The 25114-nt window shown below is 41.4% G+C and overlaps 1 protein-coding gene across 3 annotated transcripts in view; it reads right to left on the minus strand.

Moving 5' to 3' along the window:
* Nucleotides 1-25114, minus strand: part of nahoda (DOMON-like domain-containing protein nahoda) — a 227680-nt gene that overhangs the window by 24355 nt on the left and 178211 nt on the right. For all 3 annotated transcript variants that reach the window (XM_072301648.1, XM_072301646.1, XM_072301647.1), the window contains exons 3-6: nucleotides 17073-17143; nucleotides 2184-2281; nucleotides 1456-1589; nucleotides 511-732 (exon numbers count right to left, since the gene is read on the minus strand). In XM_072301648.1, coding sequence (XP_072157749.1) covers nucleotides 511-732; nucleotides 1456-1589; nucleotides 2184-2281; nucleotides 17073-17143 — 525 coding nt within the window. The remainder of the gene's footprint in view (nucleotides 1-510; nucleotides 733-1455; nucleotides 1590-2183; nucleotides 2282-17072; nucleotides 17144-25114) is intronic.

Raw genomic sequence — 25114 nt, forward strand, 5'->3', positions numbered from 1 at the left:
TGCAAAATAGTCAATATTCTTCCACAAAAAAAAAAAAAAAAAAAAAAAAAAATAAAAAAAAAGACAAAAGACGGTGTTGGATGCTGCGTAACCTACAGCCTATTACTTATACGAACATGACATTGAGAAATTCGATGATAAGAGGCTGATTTAGAAAATATTATTTCTGGGCAGAAAAGACCATGCACTGTTCAGGAGACTTGAACGCATGGGCGCGAAATTAGAGATCACTACTTTCGTGTCCATGCGTTCAAGTCTCCTGAACAATGTAGAGCCAAGTTTGCCCGGACGCAATGTACCATTCAAATAAAGCGTAAAATAATGAACTCCACTTTACATACGTTGAATTTTGAGTCACAATTCTTCAGGCGATCTTATTAGAACCCTTTTTTTCGTCTCATTACTATACAGATTTTGTTAATGACCTATAAAAACAAGGAGAATTCTTCCTAAGAGGGCGAATTTCTTTCAATTGATATTCTAAGAATAGATTATGAAATATTGACTCACTTTTGGTACAAGCTGGACCGAACCATCCAAGCTCGCAGTAACATTGTTTCCTTGGAGCAGTGGTGGCATGAACATCGACACATCGACCTTGGTCACCACAGTCAGAATTTTCGATACATTCGTCGCGGTACTGGCATCTGGAGCCGTAGTACAATCTGTCACAGCGGCATTTCGAGAGAAGGTACCTTCCATGTCCATTGCAATCTTCGCGGTACTCTTTACCTGAAATCAAAATGGATTTGTGGTTATTTTCAGTAGTATTTTCAAAAGGGACCGTCCCTTAAGTACGTACTCTAGCGGGGGGGGGGGGGGGGGGGTGTCAAGGTGAGCGTTGGGCTTTTTTTTCTTTTTACGTGTTAAAGAATAAGGACCTAAATCACAAAAGCGTTACGAGGGGGGGGGGGAGGGGGTTAAAAATGCCGAGAAAGTGCATTGAGTAATTTAGGGACGGCCGCGAAGTCAGAATTGGTTTTCAAATGCAATAAGCTCAAAAACTGTCTCTTATGACGAATTATTGAAATACTAACTTTGAATCGACGAAAAGAATCAGAAGAGCTCATAAAATGAATATTAAAAACCCATTCATCGAAGGAGAGTATATATACATAAAGTCGCTCCTACAACGCACTCTGGCGTTCTGCGACACCTAAACGCCACATATGCCTGTCCTCCCAGAGGTTATCAGGCAACTGACACCGCAACATCTCTTCGTCAACGCCCTGCCGCCAACCCTTTACGCGACGTCCCCGTCGCCTCTTCCCAGGAAGGAGAGTAACCTTGGAATAATCATACCTCTCCTTGCATTTCCTACAGTTCAATCAAAATCAATTCATATTGCTCAATCAATTAGTAATCACTACGCACTGGTATACCTGAAACTCATTGGAAAATACAGCAAGAATCAAGGATCAAGTTCACCAATGAAATACTCAAGAAAATACGTACGGCTCTTGATGTCAACGTCAGCACAGGACCAAAACCTGTAACTACCCGACCATTCTTTTGCCTCTCGTAATAACCTTATGGAACAGTCATTGCAGGTAAACCCAGAAGGTAATTGAACATTGTAAGACTGAGCACTGAAACACAAACACAGCAATAAAGAATATTTCAAAAAAAAAAAAAAATTTGCAACTGATAATTGACACTGATTGTCAAATTAAGTCCAAAGTTGAAAAAACAAAATGTTTTTTGGGTGTGATATTTTCAGGTTTAGTGCGAAATTTTTCAAGAGAACATTATTAAATTTGCAATATTTACATTGATGTTATTCAAATAAGATAGGCAGATTTAATTAGAATCAGCCTACAATTTTCACGCCTACAGAATTCACGTTGCCAAAGCTCATGTCATCATTCGTTTTTTTGACAGAAATCAAAAGAACACACAACGCAACGGGGTTTTCCACTTTAATCTCCTTAATTTAAACAGAATACCTATTTCAGAAATATATATATATTAAAATTTTATTCGGAATGTTGTACGGATTTCTTGTAAAAAAAATAAAGCATGAGAGGAAATTAGACAATATTTAACGTTGTTGTATTATTTGTATAGGATGATTTTGGTTAGGTAAATCCGTCTAAATTAATCCCTATTTCCAGTGATGTAATTCGCTTGCTTTGTAGAGAAAGAGGTAAACGGAAAAGCAGTAATAAAAAGAGAGAACTTACGTTGCGTCATTCCTGACAAACTCAGATTCAGCTGTAACAGGTGTCAAATCTAATACTGGTCGCTCCAGACTGTCCAAAACTTGTAATTTGAAACCACCCTGGAAAAGAAAAAAAATGGAAACGATGAAAACCAGGGCCGGATTTACGGGGGGGGGGGGGGGGGGCATGGGCCGCGGCCCATGGTGGTAAATGCTGTAATTTTTTCAAAAGTAGGTATCAAGAAAAAAATCTGATTCAGAAAAAAAATTACAAACAAGAAAAGGCGAAAAAATATTTCATTCCCTGAGAGTTAAAGTATAGTAATTTCTAATTTGTTCGTCTTTCGGTGATGCAAGAGAGAGCGCCTTTCATTAGTCTAGTTGAGAGAGAGAACAAACACGCAATTTGGCCTGGAGCGGCGCGGCGCAGAGAGCAATGATGACGAGGACTTGAGATAGAAAGGAGAAGCCCTCGGCACGCTGGTCAGCATGAAACACAAGCGCCTACAAGACTTCATGAATACTTCTCGCATTGCGTCATTCAAACACAGTGCGGTCAGCAGCGGTCGGCGTAAAACGCATAGCGCCTACAAGATTGTATGGATACTTCACGCATTGCGCCAAACACAGTGCGGTTGGCGCGGTGGCGGAAATCGAAATCATTAAACCACATTCATGTTTAATCTATCATAATTTTTTCGTTCTTTTCTCATAAATGAAAGGCCTCGTCCCCACAGAGATGGGTTTACGGAACTTAATTTTCGCGCAAAGTTCCATGAAATTTTGCTAGTGTTGACGGGGTTTTTGCAGAAAATGTGCCCAACACGAGTAAACGCGTCTTATGCACCCCTCCTCCTCCGGCACGTTCACTTGATGGTTTGTATCGATGTTTCAAAACGAATGAGAAGGGGCGGCAAAATACAGGCGGCCCATGGGCGGCAAGTGGGTAAATCCGGCCCTGATGAAAAGAGTGTTTAGCCAGGGTCACTGGTGCTCCATCATAACAAATTATCAGGAGAAAGGCAAATAATAATTAATGAAGATTGGAGTGAATGCGAGAACGAATTGAGAAACGTCAAACACTTGGTCAAAATCCAGAAAAGTTCGAACGTCAAAATAAACGTTCAAACGCTGAGAGAAAAGTATGAAGGCAAACGTGTAGTAGAGTCTACTTCACGCTTAAGTGCTTGATTCCTAACACAGTAATGCTATTGAGTGAAGATAACCAGATAACTGGTGGAGTTTATCTTTACAGTCCGTGCTAGCTGAGTTCTGGTGTTTGCTAGAGTCTGGTGTCGATAGCCTTTCTCATTTCATATAAATTTTGCTAAATTTAATGTTTTTTTCTTCTTTTTTTTCGGAGAAAGCTGCGATGTCGTGTTATCTTTCAGTTTTCTCAAGCATTACGTAAAGTTTTCTCTACTGAATCCGCAAAGATGCCCAGGGGCCGTATGACCTATCATTGCCTGAGAAATCGCTCTTCATTGCCTCCAGGGGGCAGACCACCTGACCGCTGGAACGCCGTCATAAATCATGTAAAGTAATTTCTGTCGCACAGCGAGAACACATCGCATGGACGGAAATACGACCGGCTTCGAAAATCTCGCGTCAGAAGATGCAAATCGTCCGGGAGCGGCCGGGAGGGGGGGGGGGGGGGGGTCAGGGGTCACTCAGCGCGGTTTTCGACGGAATACCGCATGAACAGACGCAAAAATTTGCGAAGGTTGACGGACGAATCGATCACAGTAATTCATCCCAGTCCGACTGGAGATCTGCCTTGCTAAGAAAGAACGACTCATGAGCCTTCAGGGCGTTACCAAGTTTCCTCCGATGAAAACCGAATTTGCTGGGAAAATTGCGTATATTATTTTCACAATTTTGTACGCAATTTAATTTAAAATATCAGAAAATTTCAAGGAAAAGTATGCATGAATGTTCTCAAAACTACATATTTTACCAGGGGAAATTTGGCAACTCTCGAAGGTTCATACGGCGTTCTTTCTTAACGCGGCAGAGATAGGATGAGCAGCGATTTCGACACATAACGAAGGGGGAGGGGGGGGGGGGTAGATTATGAGACCTCTGCTGTAACGCAAATAGTGTTTTCCCTTCCCATGTTTCGAGGCAATTAAAACTGAAGGCTGGAATTCGCAATTTTGAGGCACGCATGCTCAGGTGAAATTATGCGGATGAAGAGACTCAACAGTCAGAAACGATCGAACCTATACTGCTTGAGGAAGAACGCCGTATGAGCATTCGAGAGTTGCCAAATTGCCTTCGATAAAATGTTCATTTTTGGGCAAGTTATGAAAATTTATCCTTGGAATTTTCAGGATCTGTAGAAAAAAATACGAACAAAATTCTCAGAAAAATTTAAAGAAAAATATTCATAAGTTTACCATGAAATTTTTGTTGTATAAATGTAAATTTGGCAACGTCTGAAAGCTCATACGGCGTTTCCACTTAGCAGGCAGTATAAGAGACTACACATTTTTCAAAAATATTACATAGTCGTGCCTCAAATGTGTCTTTGTATCGTTCTCTTGTTGAAATCGGCCATACAGATGCGCAACTCACAAAATCGACTTTTGATTCTTGAGTTGCGTAAATCAGCAAAACAAAATTAAGAGCTGTACTGCCATCATGCTGAGGAAGAACGTCGTGTGAGCTCTCAGACGTTGCCAAAGCTTCCTTTCACAAATCACAAATTTTCGGGGAAATATGTGAATACTTATCTTCCAAATTTTCAGGAAGTTTTGTTCGTGATTTTATCTAGTCTGAAAAGAGCCATGCACAAATTCGCCCGTTTTTGGGCCCTCGAAATTGGGGTCGGTGTGAGGTTTTTTTTCATCTATAGGGTGACCCTTTACACATAATATATTTCAGATTGAGTATACGCACCGGTTTTTGAGATAAGGGGGGGGGGCAAAGTCCCCGATTTTTACTCATATTTGCAGGTATTTTTATAGTCGAACTTCGGCTGCTAAAGGTACCGGATGTAGATATTGAAGCGCGGGGTTTGCGGTGATTTGTCAAGCTATTTTGGATTATTTTTTCACATCTTTTACAAACCCGCAAATGGTTTCGGGGGGGGGGGGGGGAGCTTTATTCATACTATCATGACCGTTCGTATACGTCTTACTGGCATTAATTGCTTCGTTCTCGACTCCTCTCCACGTCGTAATCATGATGGTATTTTTTCTGTTGGAATCTTTCTTCTTCTTTATATTGACCAATTCTAATGTTGTCTCCCCTTTTTCCCTTTTTAAACCCCCCCCCCCCCCAATTCTAAACACTCCTCTCAAGTGTATATTCCTGTGCAGCAGATATGAAGGTGTTATTTGTGGGGAATTATTTTCTGTCTTTATGGTGATAAACTTTGACCCCACCCTATTTCTCCTTCCCCCTTTACCCCTGTTTCACCCCCCCCCCCCAATTTCCACCGTACCTTACTCGAAGTTGTCTGCTCCCTCCGCAGCAGAAATGAGGATGTTTCCAGCGAAGAATTTTTTACTTTTTTAAACTCATACAAGGGAGACACCCCCCACCCTTTTTTCTTCTTTCCCATTCCCCCCTCACTAGTTCATATTTCCTCCTTATTCCCTCTTTCCAATGCCCACCCCCCCTCTTTTCTCTTTTTTACATGCTTGAATACTTTTTTTTGTGAGAGTATAATAGTTATCGGATAGTGTAATAGTACGGAAACATCCTCATTTCTGCTGCAGAGGGAAGCAGACAACTTCGAGTAAGGTACGGTGGAAATGGGGGGGGGGGTGAAACAGGGGTAAAGGGGGGAAGGAGGAAATAGGTGGGGTCAAAGTTTATCAACCATATAGACAGAAAATAATTCCCACAAATAACACCTTCATATCTGCCGCACAGGAATATACACTTGAGAGGGAGGTGTTTAGAATTGGGGGGGGGGGGGGGGGTTTTAAAAAGGAAAAAGGGGGAGACAACATTAGAATTGGTCAAAATATAAAGAAGAAGAAAGATTCCTAACAGAAAATACATCATGATTACGGCGTGGAGAGGAGTCGAGAACGAAGCATATTAATGCCAGTAAGACGTATACGAACGGTCATGATAGTATGAATAAAGCTCCCCCCCCCCCCCGAAAAACCATTTGCGGGTTTGTAAAAGATGTGAAAATAATCCAGAAATAGCTTGACAAATCACCGCAAACCGCGCTTCAATATCTACATACGGTACCTTGTAGCAGCGAAGTTCGACTATAAAATACCTGCAAATATGAGTAAAAAATCGGGGACTTTGCCCCCTATATCTCAAAAACGGTGCGTATACTCAATCTGAAATTTTATTATGTGTAAAGGTCACCCTATAGATGAAAAAATACCTCACACCGACCCCAATTTCGAGGGCCCGAAAACGGGCGAATTTTAGCCCTTTTTGTGCAAGGCTCTTTCGATGAAAAATACTCATGACCATCCTCAAAAATTGGTATTTCCTGAGAGTGGAGTCGGCAACATTTGAAGGTTCATAGGGCGTTTTTCCTCAGGTCGGCAGTGTTGTAACGCCTCGTTTTAAACCTTCAATGTCGGTCGAGACATTATCTTTACAAAAATACAATGAATGACGTCCAGTGTCGTATAGCGTGAATGCTCGATTATCGATATTTCCCCATTTGAGCTGTGGTAAAGAATCGATTATTAGGGTGTTCGCCTGCGAACACCCTAATGATCGATCCTTTTCCATGGGTTTAAATGGTAGATCAATCGATTCATCGCAAAGCACACCGCGCCACTGATGACGTCATCCATCGTGATACATGCTGTGAGATTTCTTTTCCACCTGCATCTTATGAATGATACACCCATCAACCAATTTAAATTTCATACGATGAAAAATGAGATCGAAACGGAGAGAATCAAGACATCCAGGACGAGGCGAGAATGATCGATTATCGATATTTCCCCATTTGAAGCTGTGGTAAAGAGTCGATTATTAAGATGCTCGTTGCGACACCCTGTTTATCGATCCTTTCCCATAGGTTCAAAAAGCAGATCAATCGATATATCGCAATGCACGGCATGAATCGACGCGATATTGCGATACGTCCGACTGTTTGACTATTTTTGCTAAAACAGATGGATTCAACCTTTAAAACTACGTTATGAATCACACAATTGACCCATCTCACTCCCCTTAGTTATTTCAAGCGCGGTGGAATATCAATGAGTCAAGTCTCTCCAACGAGGACCAACAGTTCGAAGTCTCACCGAAGCTCGTGATTAAGCCAAACGATCACGAAGAGGAAGGTGGAGAGGGACTCAGAGGAATGCCAAACACACTCTCATCGAGATGGAAGGGGGGGGGGCGGTGGGAGAAGTTCAAAGCTACTCCAAGCGGAAAGGGAAAGTTCCCATCCTAATTCCTGGCACAATCAAAACTTTTCTCGTGGTGTTCGCAATCACGATGAGGAGTACCCTGGACCCTGGGGGATTTTAAAACTCCCAAATTGTTATTCCATCCCTTTTCGAATATGATTGTTATTATCCCTTGAATGAGTACGATGAGGAGTACCCTGGGGATTTTAAAACTCCCAAATTGTTATTCCATCCCTTTTCGAATATGATTGTTATTATCCTTAAATGAGTACGATGAGGAGTACCCTGGGGGATTTTAAAACTCCCAAATTGTTATTCCATCCCTTTTCGAATATGATTTTTATTTCGCTTGAATGAGTCCCACTTCTTCACCGCGCGCGGTTATTTTTTTCTTTCTCTTTTGGCAAACACAGATTTTCTTCAATTTAAATGTACGAACAAAAAAATTTATAAATCTAAAAATTCGATGAGCGAAAAAAAAAATTGGAGTTTATTCAAATGAAAAACACTGAAAAAAAACTTCTTGAAATATTATTTTCATTTAAAATGTCGGTTCCTGTCGACAATTTTTTTTTGTTCAACCCGTACGAATTCAACTGAAAATAAGTTTTTTCGAGTTAAAAAAACGTCGTTTCGATATCGTTGAGTTTCGGTTACAAGACGATAGCAAAACAACGTTTCTTTACCGCAAAAAACTGACTTAAAGTTAAATCCGCACGGACTTAACTAAGAGAAACCAAATTTTGTCGGCAAGGAACGACGCTTTGAGTCAAAGTAATATCTCAAGAGAAAAAATTTTCAGTGAATATCCAGTGTTCCCAACTCATTTGTCTTCGCTCTCGATGCAAGGCCAAGAACAATCGCGCGAATTTTTTCCCTTCCATTTAAATTTCAACCGCATTCATTCTCTCATGCATGGCACCCTTGAAGGTAACAGCCCCGTATGCCAAGCTGGGGACTAAACCGCAATTTCAACCGTGTAAATTAATTAGTGACCCATCTCTCTTTTTTTTCAATTTGATTAAATACTCAAACCGCTCTATCTTCGTGCAACGACGATGCGACGCATGAATGCAATTAGTGAAACATTTTGTTACCGCAAGCGGAAAAAACTGAAGGCGCTCCGCTCTTTTCAACGGCTAAGTCTAGATGCAACTATTCGTGTCCCTGGGATGTCCGTGTTGCATACACGAAAAATTGCAGGCGCTCTGGTTTTCTTGGGCACAACACATGGCTGCGGTTGTTAGATCTCGAGGGTTTTCTACGTTGCATTTACAATCTTGTTCACCATAGAATTTGCGAAACTCGGATGAGTTGTGAAGCACCATGGCAGTGTTGCAAAATGGTGCAAATAGCGGAAATGTTATCGGTGGTGGTTAGCGAGTTTGACGTCCGAGATGCCTTTGAGGAAATTTTTTGATGGAAAACTGGCTTCATTCGGCGAAGCTGTCGTGCTTCAACACGGCTCATTCAAACCTCGAGGATTTCATGATTAACACGATTATAAATGCAACGTAAAAAACCCTTGAGAACGAACAACTGCATAGTCATACGTCATACGTTTCGTTGCGCTGAAGAAAGCTAGAGCGCCCGCAATTTTTCGTGTATGCAACACGGACATCCTAAGGACACGAATAGTTGCATCCAGACTTAGCCATTGAAAGAGCCGGAGCGCCTTCAATTTTTTCCGCTTGGAATAACAACATGTCAGGCGTTACGTTTGTGCATCGTCGTTGAACGAAGTGTGGGCGCATTGAGAAGCTAATTAAATTGATAAAAATAATTAAGTAAATTAATGATAAATATTTAAATGAAATTGAGACTATTCATGCGGCAATTCGCCTAACTTCACCAGCAATCACACACTTGACCATTTCAAAATCTTCTCATTTCATTCACTTGGAAAATATGTAAACATCTTATCCTATTACTTATTTAGTATCTTGAGCATGTGGCTGCATTGCCAAATAGTGGGGTGTGGAGCCGTTACCGCGGCAAAAACGAGTTGCGTCACGACCTATCGTGATCATCGATGGTTGCAAAGCAACGCCTTTTCTTGAACGCGAAGACTCCCTGCCTTTTCAGAGATTTTGAACATGAAACTCCTCGATTGTTCTCTGGCTTTTCACAGTTTTCGGGCATCTTTTCGGATAAAAATTGTAACCACAGACAGGTTTGGGCGAAATTCCTTAAACTACATTTTCGTCCTGAAAGAAAAAGTGGCTTTCGAATTTTCCAAAAGGCAATTGGATGGCTAATTGTATGGAGGCTCAGTTCCGTTGATTATAAATTCTTTGAGAGAAGGTATCGTTGATTGCTGCAGGTAGTCTGCCGAGCTAGGGAAGAACGCTGTATGAACCTAAATAGACGTTTCCGAATTGCTTCATATAAAATAATAATTTTTAGAGTGGCTTGAATACATTTTTCTCCCAATTTATACGAGAATTTTATTCGTACTTAATTTGATTTAAAGTATCTGAACATTTGAAGGGCGAGTATTCTGGAGTTTTTCGTAAAAATATAACTCCCGAGAAATTTTGACAATGGCTGAGTGTTCAAACGACGTTTATTCCTATCGTGGCAGTATAATGGACACAGTAGACAGGTTCGACTTAAGAATGACTTATACAATGGCTACCGGGCCTGAGCGCCGATGAATAGAACGAATAAAAGCGTCTCTTTTGATGCAGTAGCCAAGGCAGTAAAAGAATATTGGCACACCTGACACTTGGGAGAGCTTTAGTCGGGAGTTGCTGACACAATATTTAACCACCTGAGACGAAGTTCAAGGTTGGTATCGATTCGAGTGCGGTCGAGCGGAGCCCCCCCCCCCCCCCCCGGGCGTGGGAAAGGGGGGCGCGGGGGGGGGGCTCAGTTTTCTCCCTTTTTTCGGCTCCACCCCTCGATCCTCTGCCCGTTCGACGAGGAACGTGCGCGATGTAAAATACGGCGTTTTGATTGACCTTTTGTGTTGGGTTTATTAACTTGGGCTCGGAGATACCGCGGCATTATGCAAGCGGAGAATTCCTCCGATCCGTACATACAGCCGTGCTGAGGAAGAACGCCGTATGAGCCTTCAGACGTTGCCAAGTTTCCTCCGATAAAAACCGAATTTACTGGGAAAATTGCGAATATAATTTTCCAAAATTTTCAGACAATTTTGTGCGCAATTTATTCTAAAATATCTGAAAATATCGAGGAAAAATATGCATGAATGTCGTCCAAAATACATGTTTTAACAGAGGAGATTTGGCAACTCTCGAATGTTCATACGGCGTTCTTCCTCAGCAAAGCAGCATAGCTCGAGGATCGTGACTTTCACAGGCGAAATTCGCGCGGATGCTCGGAGGTTTCAGACGACGCGACAGTGCTTTTGCCAAAATTTGTGACGCAAGAATCTTCTCGACTGACCGTTGCGTTCGCCGCGACACTGGGATATTTAAATTCTTGCCGAGTTAATGGAAATACTCCGGATAGAGGTCGAAACGCGTTCATCATTTCATAGTTCATCGAAGTAAATTATTGTTTCTGAACTTTCAGCTCCGAACGAGCGGAATGCGGCCGCAGAGATGATTGGCTTCGCGTCAACATCTAATTGTGCGGATCTGGGAAGTGATGTGGGTTCGAATCCACATAGAGAATTGATTTATCATGAAATTGCAACTTTACACTGGAAAAAAAAACGCATTGGATCTAGAGTCCAGACTCTTAAAAACATCGACAAGAAAAATTACTCTTGATTCAATCAGAATCTAGCTTAAATCAAGAGCCAAGCCTCTTAATTTAAGCGGATTCCTTTTGATTCAAGCAAAAATCCGATTGAATCAAGAGTATTTTTTCTTGTCAATGTTTTCAAGAGTCTGGACTCTAGATCCAATGTTTTTTTTTTCCAGTGTACAGGTAATATGAGGTAAACATCGACAAGAAAAAGTACTCTTGTTTCAATCAGAATCTAGCTAAATCAAGAACCAAGCCTCTTAACTTAAGCGGATTTCGTTTTGATTCAAGCAAAAATCCGATTGAATCAAGAGTTGTTTTTCTTGTCAATGTTTTCAAGAGTCTGGACTCTAAATCCAATTTTTTTTTCCAGCGTATATAGAGAATTAATTAATCATGAAATTGCAACTTTAGGTGAGTCTTTGGCAGAAAAAGGCTTGGAAGCTGGTCGAACTTGTTTCGATGAATGTTCAAATTTGACTTTCCTTTGGGCGAAAATCTATTACATTTGGATACACACTGGCCAAAAATTAATTTAGGATCCTAAAAAGCATTATTTCAAGAAAAATGAGGTTAAAGCCATTGATATGAAATCTCGAAAGAAAATATACATGTATGATTACATTGTGATGATCAGCACTTTTTTAGTTTCGCCTCATTGACGAGTTTTCTAGGTGGGAATGTTTCCGATCATTAAAGTTGAAGAATGGATTTAATTGTTTTCTTTGACTACATAAATCATTGAGGTCTATCGCAAATCGGGCTGGGAAACCTTAAAATTCAAGGTATCGGCCGACCACAGAGCTGACGAAGATTAATCTTTGCAAGCAGCTAGCGCTTTCCACGAACCAAAGCAAAGTAGACCTACGATAAAATGCCCATTTGTCTACCTTTAACAAATCCGATTTCTGCCCGAGAAGAGAGCTGATTCCGGCATTTCAATCGATAGGTTTGGACGGATTTTGATACCTCAATTTAATCATAAGCTCACTTAACGTTTCCAGAATGACGACTGTTTTATCCCATCAAAAAAAAAAAAAAAAAAAAAAAAAAAAAACCCACGACAATATGTGTGTAAAACTGATCGGCAGTAGTGTCTGGTCGGCAACGTTTGCGAGTGGCCGAAAACAATTCGAACCACAGAACTGGCTACACAATGACAAAACTCCCGTCCGACGGGGGATCTTGACCGATCAAGTGACCGGATTACGGATTCGAATTGAGCAGGACCAAGGACAACGGAGACAATGGAAGCTCAGCCCCTATGTCCTGGCCTCCGTCTCTGTAACCCTTGTCTATGGTCATTCGACCACATGTCCAATTGTCCACCCGCGACTAAAACCAGTTGCCACGATGAGTCAAACAATTCCTTGTCGGACCCCATTTGGATGGAGTGCTTTAGATGCTCTAATGTCTAGTGTTGAGTTCTGCTCTGCTTGTCTTCAAGTGAGCATACCACATCAGCTATCGCCAAAAATCGGACACTTAAATGTGTTACATGAAAACGGTTGTGCGAATTCGTTTGCAAATTTCAGTAAATTTTCTACACAGTATGAAGCAAATTCCTTAGAGGATTCAAAGGAATCCGCACAAACGTACTCTTGTAAAAAAATAAATTTCCCAGTTAAATTTAGCAATAGCCGATGTGGCTTGATTCCTTTCTGCTTAACGCGGTACAATTATAAAGCAGCGACGCGCGTTACTAATAGTTGGTATATCGAAGGTAAGGGAAACTATGCGGTATGCATCACGGCGATAGATGAAGTCACTGAACGTCTTTTTGGAAAAAGTTTCCTTGTTTCCTTGTTCCTTGTTGTGTATAGATATACACTGCAAATAGATTTCGATCTTGTAAGCCGAATATTCAGTGTTCCATATCGATCAAACCATTCGATTTTTCAAACGAAATTGCGGTTCGTAGGTTCGAATGTTTGATTCCTGCGGGAGTGCAGAAACCTCTCGATCACGCGACTATGATCGCGTGGCGTACGAGTGAGGCTGAGGAATTTTTTCTTTTTTTTTTTTAGACCCATCTTGTTCGACCTTTGTATATTTCCCTCGAAGCATTTGACTAAAGAAAATCTCACTTGCTACACCTACTTTATAGAGAAACCTTTCAGCACACCTTGGGAAAGAAATTGTGAAGCGCCTTGTATCTTCTGAAGAAAATTGTGGAGAGCCTTGTTTTCTGCGCTGGATGCTGCGCTTTCAAGCGCGCTACTTTTGGGAAAGAAAACTGTTAAGAGCGTTGTTTTGGGCGAGGGCGCAATTATAGCAAAACATGGTAAATTGTAAAACATGGGAGGGCTGAATACTTTCTGATCCCCCGGGTTCATGAGGTCGAACTTTTCGACGGAAACGATCACTGGTAAAGGAAGTTCGATTAAAAGAATTGAACTGCGAACCCTCAAACCCAAACTTCATTTTGAAATCCAGATTTTTTTGACCAGAGACACGCACTAACAATTTTTAGGCCATGTAGTCGGGTGGGACAAAATTTTAATCCTGAGGTCAACGCTACTTTTCGCCTAACAATGATTGGCGACGACGAGCAACTTTTTCAGCATACCACACGGAGAAAAAAACCTCGTGCGTGGGACCCGGGGTTGAGGTCATATGGATCTCTGAAGTTTTCGGATTGAGCATCTGTACACTTTAGGATCTAGCTGTCGAGGTTCGGATCACACATCTGAAACTTCAGTTCTTAACCCCTGAATTACTTCAGACTTGAGAACCGAAGTTTTTCGGATGTGAAAACCGAAGTACTTCAGATGTAGGAACTAAAGTTTCAGATGCGTGATCCAAACCTCAGCAGCTGGACCTAGAGTACCTATATTGAGAGAGTATGGCCACTGCTGCCCACCTTACTACATCTAAGATAATTTTTCTCAAAAATTGCACACGATTGGCCTTAAAAATATGTAAAGATGTCGCAATAGTGCATTTGAGTAAATTTCTCGTTACGATAAGCAAAGAAAACTACATTTTGAGTCATTTTGCATTACATAAATTTATGGCGGCCGCCATTTTTGGGTCCTAAAGGGCTCCATTCAGCCTAAGATGGCTGAGCCAATCAGAGGTGGTAACCCCAGTGGCCATACTCTCTCAATATAGGTACTCTAGCTGGACCTAAAGTGTTCAGATATGCTCCATCCGAAAACTTCAGAGATCCATATGACCTAAACTTCGGGTCCCTTTCACGAAGTTTTTTTCTCCGTGCACCTTAACCTAAAATTGCTCTCTCCGAAAAGCACATTTATCTGGATAATTGGCAGCTAGGTCACGAGTGGGGCTAATGGGATGATGGGCGATTGATTTGGTCATCCGCGTATTGAGCGTCGTGTCTTCGCCTTGGTCCTGCTCCCGCTCCATTGTCGCGCGGCGTCCACTTACCAAGACAAATAACCTCGGACGTTGACGTTCACCGGCCGCGCCGACTCAAAGGCGGTTTTCCTTTCTTCCACGCACGGACCACCGTCCCGCGCCGCTTTTTGTCCGGCCCCGAAATTTTCCCGACTCCATTTTCTCCTCTTTTCTTCTCCAAACACGATTACGCGTAATAGGTCGGACGAGGGGAGGGAGCCAGGCGGCGATGACCCGATGGAGCTGATGGAGTTGGAAAATTGACTCCGGCGTTGATGAGTTCGAAAACCAACATGCCTGCCCTTTGACAATGGACTGTTTTAATAATAACGAGAAACTGCGGGACATTGACTTTGCTCCGGCAGTACTCCATCTTGGATTTTCTTCATGCGGTAAACAAATTATAATAACTACTAACAAAAAGATCTGGGAAATGAGAAGATGCTCGATTGGATTTATCTTGGACGGAGGCGAAGTAATCGCCTGGTGAGAGGGTGGCAACAGGGGTTTTTAAATGAAAATAGGGAGCCCCGGTAAAAATTGGCGATAAGAGCTGCGTTTCAAAATACCATAGGAATTCTTATAGCCGGCTAAAGAAGGCTACAGAAAATCATAGCTGGCTGTGGAATGCGGAGAAAATCATATGGCCGGGCTATACGAAGCGATAAAAAATTATGCCGCCGGGCTTTACACTTTATTGCCTGGCTGTTGCTTCTTCGCCATCGATTATGAAAGGCTATAAGAAATTGTGTAGAAATTCGTGTGCTTTAGAAATCATTAAGTTCGATACGGAATAACCTTAATATTTACAAAACACACATCATATTTTCCTTTAATACATATTTTTTTTCATCAATTAAAATGAGAATAATCCATACAGGATGTGCAAACATTTCAAAATCATGAGTTGAATAACGCTGACTCCGCCAGATTAAGTATTAGAGCCTAATACAAAGCGGAGCGGCGACGCACTAGCGCCTACAAACCTAACAGGGATACTTCACGCATTGCGCAGCGCGTGAAGTATCCCTGTTAGGTTTGTAGGCGCCAATGCGCGTTTCGCGCTGGCTGCCCGCCTGCCGCGCCGTAGTGTGCCACAGCGCTTGAAGCAACTATTTCACACCAGAGGGATTGCACAGTATCATACGAAACTGAAGGCGCTCTAATATATTAGGAATGGCAGGCATCCATCAAAAGTACGGAGCTTTCCTCGGAAAATAAATCAAGATACTACGTCCCAAAAAGAGAGCATAGTAGTCCAAAAACTCACTAAGTCGTAGCATCCGTAATTAGTAACGTTTAGCATACACTTTATCGCCAGGCTATTGCTTCATCGCCATCGGCTATAAAAGGCTATAAGAAATTATGTAGCCGGCTATAGAAGCTATTGGAAATCTTACAGCCGGCTGTAGGTCTATGGTATTTTGGAACACAGATTCTACTGCCAATTTTTACCAGAAAGAGCCAACAACTCTCTGATAGGAAATTTAATTTTTTTACGAGAGAACGTTGGTGCGGATTTCTTTGAAAATTTTAAGGCATTTGCTTCGTGCTAAGGAGAAAATTCACTGAGATTTGCACGAAAACCCGCACAACCGTTTTCATATAAAAAATTAAATTTCCCGGTTAAATTTGGCAATAGTTGATGTGGCTTGGTTCCTTTCTGTTTAGCGGTCCAATTAATTGTGTAGTAATTGAACTATCTATATTCATCTATGTAGTAAATCTCCCCAGGTTTCTAAATAAAAGTCTATGCCTGGAGAAATATTTGTAAGAGCGCTGTGCACGGCTGAGCTGTTAAAACGGCATTCAAACTATATTGTAAGCATAGGCTGATTCTATGCTGCAGCTTTAATATTCTTGTTTGTTTGTATTGATACACATAATTAGTGTAAGATATTCGTTTCTCGTAGCCAACTTATGTTTCAGCCGTAGGTTCTCGATTCCAAATCATCGAGGATTTATCAATAAATAATTGAAGAGAAATTTTAATGATCGGAATATTTGGCGGCATCTCTCAAAATTTCGAGAGCCAATTAACCTCGTCGACCTTATAAATTGCCCCAATTCCATTAATCGTGGAGATGTTTTCATTCGATCGGCCGCATTGACTAGCTTGCAGCGAAGTCTAGTCGTTGTCATCTGAGATGACGGATTTATAGACCATATTCGATAACGGTTCGATGTATCGTTTGGTTCAAAACAATAGAACATAACCTCAAACCAAACTGTAAGGATTTAAGTTGGAAAAGCTGAAAATGAGAAATTTCCTGACAATTTCACTTTGAATTGGCATTTGGTACTCAAAAGAATAAGAAATCTGTTTCAAAAGACCCGTTCTCTCAGATTTCTGAATTTACTTTCGAGGCTATGTTTATGTTTTGAACCAATCGATATCGATACAATCTCAGCCGTTTGATGTATCGAATACGATCTATTGAGCTAACGCTGAAAAAAAAATTCGGTGCGAACTGAAATCTTACCGAGTGAGGATAAGCGAGATGCCACGTCACGTTAAAACTTGATTCAGCCAATAGCGTTGTCTTGATGGATCCTGAAACACAGAGAAGAATTTTCCCGTTATAATTCGTTCATTTGATACCCTATAACGGAAAGGTGAGCCTGCAGCAGTTCCTCCGAAGTTACGGAAAACTAAAAATGATAATTTGGTAGTGTAAAAAGTGGATTAGCTGCGCGTATCAATTGGGATCGTAATTTGATTATTGACTCACGCAATTAAAGAAATATTAAGTCGATTGTTCGAGAAACTAGGTTGGTCAACAATTCAACATGCATCAATAGAACTTCTATACGCATTTAAAGTACTTTCCCATTATTGCGAGGAGCTGTTTCTGATCAAAATGCATCTTCAAATCATATAGAATTTAACAATAATCATTTGTGTATCTAAAATTATTATGATGCGATGACAAATTTTGAGGCATCAGATTCAGAGCCACTGTTCAGAGTAAAAAAATCAAGCCAGAAAACAAAGAAAGTTGACTTGAACGACTTTTCCATGTACCTTTTGTAATTTTCCCTGAGATTTCCCGGAATTCCTGTCTGTGGCAACCCAGTCTCTACACTGAAAAAAAAGTAGCTTGGAGCAAGCATGATAATTCTTGAATTTGCCGCCAACAATTTTCTTTATCTTGCTTTAAGCTGACTTTTTCTTGATTCAAAAAAATTAATGCTTCGGTTAAGCAAAAAAGTAGCTTATATTAACCAGCAAAATTCTTGATTTAAGAAGAAATACTTCTTGGCGGCAAATTTAAGATTCTTTTTTTTCCAGTGTACTCATGAATCTAAATCCATAAATCGGTTCATTTTCGTGCACGATGCGGCAATCGTGTTCGTGTGTGATTTTGGGGACATTGTCATGTAACGATTACGAGGACAAGCTCATTGTTTCGCACTGAGCCTCCTCCGCCTCCTCACTCCTCAGTCCTCCGCGGCTATTATCAACGACGACGACGGGACAAGCGCGATGGGCAAGATATCGGCGGATAAGACCACCGACCGACGACGTCGACGTCACGTCGCGACGAGGATGCACGCAACCACGTGAGAAAATGTTCCCCGGAGCTTCCTTAAAGCTTCCCGAAAGTTCAGCTTTCGACGAAAATAACTTCAGTGGCGTATGCAAAGGAAACTCAACTAGGGTGTCTAGAATTTTTGTTTCATACTTTGATGTTTTCCTGATTTCCAAGGGAAGATTCCTAAACGAAATAATAATAGAAAAGGAATGCCCCGGAGTCTTTTTTGAACTCCACAAAGTATACGAAACCACATTTTTCCGTTTGCAACGTTGAGACTTCCTGTCATTCTTTAATTTTTCTTTGGAAGACTAGTTAACGTAATTTCTTAAAAACTGCCTAGCTTTTTTTCGCTGTCAGCGGAATGTTTTGTAAAAACTTCAAACTAGTTGGTTTATTGCTTCGCAAATAATAAAATAGAAGTCGAAATTTGGAAACATCGCAATGGAAATACGCGCGTGGTTTTGCACTTCGAATTACACATCTTGATAAGTTCATGAAAGCACAGTCTGAAATGAGAATCTGCTCGTTACCACTATCCACAACAGTTCTTAGGAATTTGGCTTGCAGTGACGGCAAATTAAAACGCCTTCAATTGATTGAATAGGCACACCAAGCTCCTAGAGGGTCGAATAGTGGTATCACGCTCAACAGCACTATTCATAAGATTTTGTATCAGAAACCGTGTAGTTTTTTCGGTGATCATTTTGTCAGTTTCAGAATTATTTAGCTTTGATGAATTTATTTGATTATTTTCCTAGAAGTTATCCAGATCAAAGTATGCATACAATTTTCCGCAACGTTTACAAAAAGAGAGAAACACATTAAGAAAAACATTAAGAAACACAACACATTACAGAAACACGAACAAACACACATTGTTGTGTAAAAACATTAAGAAATTCGTAGTTCTTCCAGAAAATGTAGCAACGTGCAGATGTGCGCACATAAAGTGGCATTACTTATTGAGAGCCTTCGATATGACGATACCAAGTCTATAAGGCTACACTGCCGTGCTAAGGATCAACGCCGTATGAACCCTCAGACGTTGCCAAATTTCCTTCGATAAATAATGAATTTACTAGGAGAAGTTGTCAATATTTATCTCCCAATTTTTAAGACAATTTCGTTCGCAATTTAATCTAAAATATGAGCAGATTTCAAGAAAAAAACACGCATTGATTTCCCCAAAAATTCATGTTTTACCTGAAGAAATTTGGCAACCCTCGAATGTTCATACGGCGTTCTTCCTTCGCATGGCAGTATAGGATCCGACGTGGCAGCGCCCGGCGAGTGACCCACGGAACTCATATGAGGCCGTGGGTCCGGGCGCATCGCGCGCGTAGTAACCACCACGTCGCGTCGTGGAGTGCCCCTCTCATACGACGTCGCGGCGCCCCGGCCCGGGCCCGGGCCCGTTCCCAGCGGAGTTTATGTAACGAATTATTTTGTAACTTGTAACGAGGATTGTTCCATGCTCGCCGGCCGGGTTCCGGATCATCCCGCGACCGTGCTCGGGGTGTCCCCGTGTGTCCCCGCGCGAGATCTGTGTCCGCCCGATGTTCGCTGTTCTCTCGGTGTTTCCACGGTGATATTTTCATCCGCTGCGCGCCGCTCCCTGGTGTAAGTGTGAGAGCGGCTTCATCTTACTCTGTCCGAAGGCACCACACAATGGATCGAGTCAATGGGAAAGATCGGACAAAATTTGGAAACTTTAAAAGCTCATAACTCCGCTCATACAAGACTTTGAGGTTTTAAAAGTGGTTCCATTGGTTTTCTCGTTCTAAGGGCACCCCTTAAAATGTAACATGTGACGAATTAAACATCAAAATTTGCAGGTTCAGTTGGAAATTTAGTGTCCGACCTCTCTAATTGACTCTATCAACTGTGCGCCGGCGCTCCGCATCGCTTATATCACCACGGGTAGCCACTTCCAGCAGGCGGGAATAAGGCTCCGCTGTCATGCTTTTATAGGGATTCTTTAAACTCTCTGCGGGCTGATTGTTGAAATTGATAGACAAAGCTATAAACAAAGAAGACCAAAAGGAAATGGAGGGATCCTATTGGTAGAAGCGAGTGGTTGCAATGGACAAAAGGAGGCAGGTAATAGACTAACTAACGGCAACTCACGAGAGACCCTTCAGTTAATCCATAATTTTCTCCCTTAGTCTATGAGATCCAGCCAAATTAACCAATAGGATCGCTCCATACTCATTATTTCCTCTTTGTCTATCACTGTTTCCATCTGTTTCAACAATCAGCCCGCTGAAGGAAAGATAGATTGAGTTAGGAGACGACCAAGGTTTTAAAAGAACAACGCAGTCTGCAGTCCGGTTGCTGAAGATTTGTGCCCGGACGCCTGCCATGTACCGTACACTAACAATCAAATCAGTTATTTCGACAAATGCCTGCACATATATGGCAATGTTTGATCCGGTCATGATTTTTTCAGAGTTTTTAGACTTCATTACACATTTATCTCAAACCTGATCAGATCAAAGCTCATCAAATACAGATTATTTAAAAACTTGGCGGTAAAATATGTAGGTATGATGCGGAAAACATTACAGATTGTAAACTTTAGAAAAATTGATTTTTCGACTGAATAATCTCTTTCCAAGTGCTGAAAGAGTCAGGAATTTTCATCAAAAACACGAGAAAAAATTTCGGTCTTCAGAATTTGACTTCTTGTCTGTACATTTGACAAAATACCTGCTTTAACTTGCTTGCTACGACTGTTCACTCTCTGTTCATCCAGTTCGTACTCGACAGCAAAATCAGTTTCGCTGTAAGTTTGATTAGTAAGAGCCCTCCGACTGTATTTCCTGTACTAATTCATAAGTTTTAGTCGTTAGTATTCGCAACCACAAGGATACTTACAATTAGTCTGAGAAATAAAGCAGCGTATTTGTTCAAATGATATACGTAGATTCATTTTACGGTCGGTTTCATCAAGACCACAGATTAATACCCTGGCTCGACCATTCGAAAAACGGATCCGATTAAAAACGTCACGCACTTGAACTCTTTGGGCAATAACTGGCACCAGGGTGCCGTACCCTTTCAATAACTGTAACGAAACTTCACCGTGGAATATCATGCTTCTGTCCCAGCCTTGCCGAATATACGCGGAGCTCACAGGTCCCCACTTAAAAATATCAAAGCAGGGGCAAGCTTTAAGGATCCCCGAAATCTGGCAATGGTGGTATACGCCGGTGCTATCAGAGCTAGGCATCGTATGTGGCGTGTTTTGGCGTGAGTTACTTGAATTCCGAGATGGGTGGGTGGGTGAGCCGTGAGCCCGAGGTTATGCCAGATTTCGGAATTAAATTTGGATATTTTTAACGGGTTTAAACGGGGGAAACTGCTGATTTTTACCACTATTTGGCAACAATGCGTGAGCCCCACGTTACGATACGCCACCGCTGCTCTTGCTCCACTATTCTGACCGTACCTGCTTTTAGGCAAAGAGGTTGTGATCAACGAAGTAGAAATTATCGGGTCGAAATGTAATGGAAATAGAAGTCATCACTATTAATCATTTATTTCTGGACTGAGATAACCCGAAGTAAAGGCGGGTATTTTCATGACCTCCTAGTAAGAGAGGAAACGATTTATCGATCAGAAAGTAGACCATTGTCGTGGGAGCTCCACAAAACGCATAACAATAAAGGAGTGAAAGCACAGCCTTAAAAACGGATGTGAAGTATTTACCAAAGCAAAATTCCCATAAACCCAAAAAAATGACAGTATGAGTTTAAGCAAGGAATTATTGAGCCACACGATTCGATAAAAGTCTCACGGACGATTTATCAAAGATAACTAAGGGAGCAATGCTCGCAGCATCCAAAACCCTATTTAGTTAAGAGTAACCCTACTAAGAGTAACCATGGTGGCAAATTTTGCAATTTTTTTTTTAATGTAAGTCTGAACAATTTGATGCAGAAAAAAAATTACAAACGAGAAAAGGCGATAAAATCTCTCATTTCCTGAGAGTATGTCGTCTTTCAGTGATACAAAAGACATCACCCTTAATTAGTCGAGTTAAGAGAGAAACCAAACACGCAATTTGGCCTGGAGCGGCGCGGCGCAGAGAGCAATGATGACGAGAACTTGAGATGAAAAGGAGAAGCCCTAGATGCGGCGGTTGGCATGCAACACATATTAGCGCCTACAAGACTGCATGAATACTTCACGCATTGCGTCAAATACGCTGCGGTCAGCGCGAAACGCATAGCGCCTACAAGACTGCATGAATACTTCCAGCATTGCGCCAAACACAGTGCGGTCAGCGCGGCGTGGCGGAAGTTAAAATTATGAAACCACATTCATGTTTGTTGATTCATAATTTTTTCGTTCATTTCTTATCAACGGAAGGCCTTGGCCACACAGAGGTAGATTTACGGAACCTAACTTTCGCGCAAAGTTCCTTGAACTTTTGCAAGTAGTGTTGACAGGGCTTTCGCAAAAAATGTGTCCGACACGGGTTGATGCGTCTTATGCACGTATCCCTCTTTGGCACGCCCACTTCATGGTTTTTATTGATGTTTCAAAACGAATGAGAGGGGGCGGCAAGTAGGTAAATCCGACCCCGGCCACAATTTTTCTCACCTTTGATAACTGACCGTTTAATTTCTCACAGTTGAGGCTTTACGAATGGGTTGGACTATAGCTCTGCCGTTCTAAGGAAAAACGCCGTATGAGCCTTCAGGCGTTGCCAAATTCCGATTGATAAAACACGAATTTACGGGTAAACTTATGAATATTTTTCGTCCAATTTTTCAGATGATGTTGTTCGCAATTAAACCTAAAGTTCCTGAAAATTTCAAGGAAAAATATCAACAACTTTCCTCAAAATGAACATTTAACTGAAGGAAATTTGGCAACTCTCGAATTTTCATACGGCGTTCTTCCTTAGCACGGCAGAACTGTAATTAAATGAAACACAACTTATGTGAATCGTTCTGCTGGCGTATGGTAAAGCCGTAAACAAGTTCTCGAATTGACCGATTCCGCTAATTTTAAAGTTGTGTCGAACGATTTTCGGGAGCTTCAACCGACAAAACTCGGAATCGAATATTATGGACGGAACGTCCGTTGTCAGATAAATTTATGAGGCCACGTGGTTCCAACGTGAAAACGGCTTTGAGCATTGTAGCACGCGTCTCAGAAATAGTCCACCAACTTAATCAACAGTTTAATAAGAAAAACTGGACGGTAATAATTCCTGCCGACGACAAAATACAAGTCTAAGCTTGACCATGTTTCCGAGCAGTGTTGCAAAATTTCAACGAAACTTCTTTAATGGATCACTACACAAGGTGCGAATTTAAACATTACGAAAGAATCCTGTTATATTCAGTGTTGTGAAATTAGTGAACTTGAGAGCTTGCATACGGCTTTACCATATACGTATAACCTATACAAAGCGGTCATAAAATTTCACATTACTGAGCTCCCTTCAGTCTAACCTACCCATAGATCGCTAACGGTTTGCGATCCGGAACTATAATTTCTGGCTCCTCTGTAAAAACCCTTATGTGCATAGGGAGATTAACGGCACATGCGTTGTTTGTAAACTGCGCGCACTTGAGGATTGAGAGAGGTACAGTGGCATGTTACGGCGGGAAAAGGCTCTAAATCATCTTGGAGTTAGCTTCAGCCCTGACTTTACTTCCTATCATTGTAAATTTTACTGTCAGGTAATAAATTTAATTTCAATTTAATTTAAAGTTCAATCATTTAGAAAAATCAGCCGAAACAGGCCTCCAGGAATATTCTCGTTTTTTCGCCGAAAATTTAAGAAGATTTGTAAATTTGAATGAGAACCAAGGTGTGGTATTGAATATTCATTAATAACTGAGGCACCTTTCGGCTTACGCCATCTTCGGAGTATATATTCATCGGAACATAAATATATCACAGTTACTTTACGCTAGTTGTCACAAGCTTAACAATATATACATCGTGGACATCATACGAAAAGTCTAACTTACGAGAAATTAAGAAAAACGAGCAGCCTTTCAGCATTATCCGTTTGTTTATTTACTTTCAGTTTCAGTATAGATTCACCTCATGCCGATAGAATTTCCCCTAAAAGCAGGGTTGCAGAATCTTCCAAGCATCCACATTTCTACGCGCCCGCCGGCCGGGTTTCCACATTTTTCTCATCAGTTTTCCACAAAATTTCCCACTTATCTAAAAAAAGATAACGTTCTCCTTCTGTTTTCCTTTGATTTTTGACTTAAGGCCCCTCAAAATATTCCCTCCTTCCCCGCACATTTTTGGGGCGATTCCGCATTTCTAGACTCCCGCCCGGGCGTCAAAAAATGTGGATCGGGCATTTTCTGCACCCCTGCTAAAAGAACTAACGGCAAAACAAGTATGTTAGCAAACTTTATTCGATTAGAGTACCTTTATAGACAGAGTATGGCCATTTCTGTTCCGGTTTTTCATTGGTCGCGAGCGCGAATAGGCTGACACGATGCTCTTAGGGCCGTAAATAAACAAACAAGATGGCCGTTATCAGCAAGCAAGATTGAGGTTATGCACATCATACATCCTCCTATGTTAAAGGTGAAAGGCAATTTAACAATGTTTTTATGTGTTTTTCGTGTGCTATTCGTAGATACGCTCGTTTAAATTGTTACTGCCGCATAATTGAAATTTTTGTCAAATTTAGCTTCTCATCGATGTTACGGTGAGCCGCCATCTTGTTTGTTTATTTAAGGCCCTAAGAGCATCATGAAGCCTAAAAACTCGTTGACCAATCAAAAAGCGGAACAGTTTTCCTGTAGTAAAAAGATACGAATGGCCATACTCTGTCTATAAAGGTACTCTTTATTCGATAGCTCGAGGTGTGATTGCTCCCGGCACCCCAGAACCCCCCCCCCCCCCCCAGAAAAAAAACTAACGGCAGTTGGGCAACCGCGGGGGCATCTTCACGATGCCCGAATTCCGACTCGTTCGCGCTGGTTTTCGTGTTGGGC

Source organism: Bemisia tabaci, chromosome 6 (genome assembly GCF_918797505.1).
Source record: "Bemisia tabaci chromosome 6, PGI_BMITA_v3".
NCBI classification, from domain to species: domain Eukaryota; kingdom Metazoa; phylum Arthropoda; class Insecta; order Hemiptera; family Aleyrodidae; genus Bemisia; species Bemisia tabaci.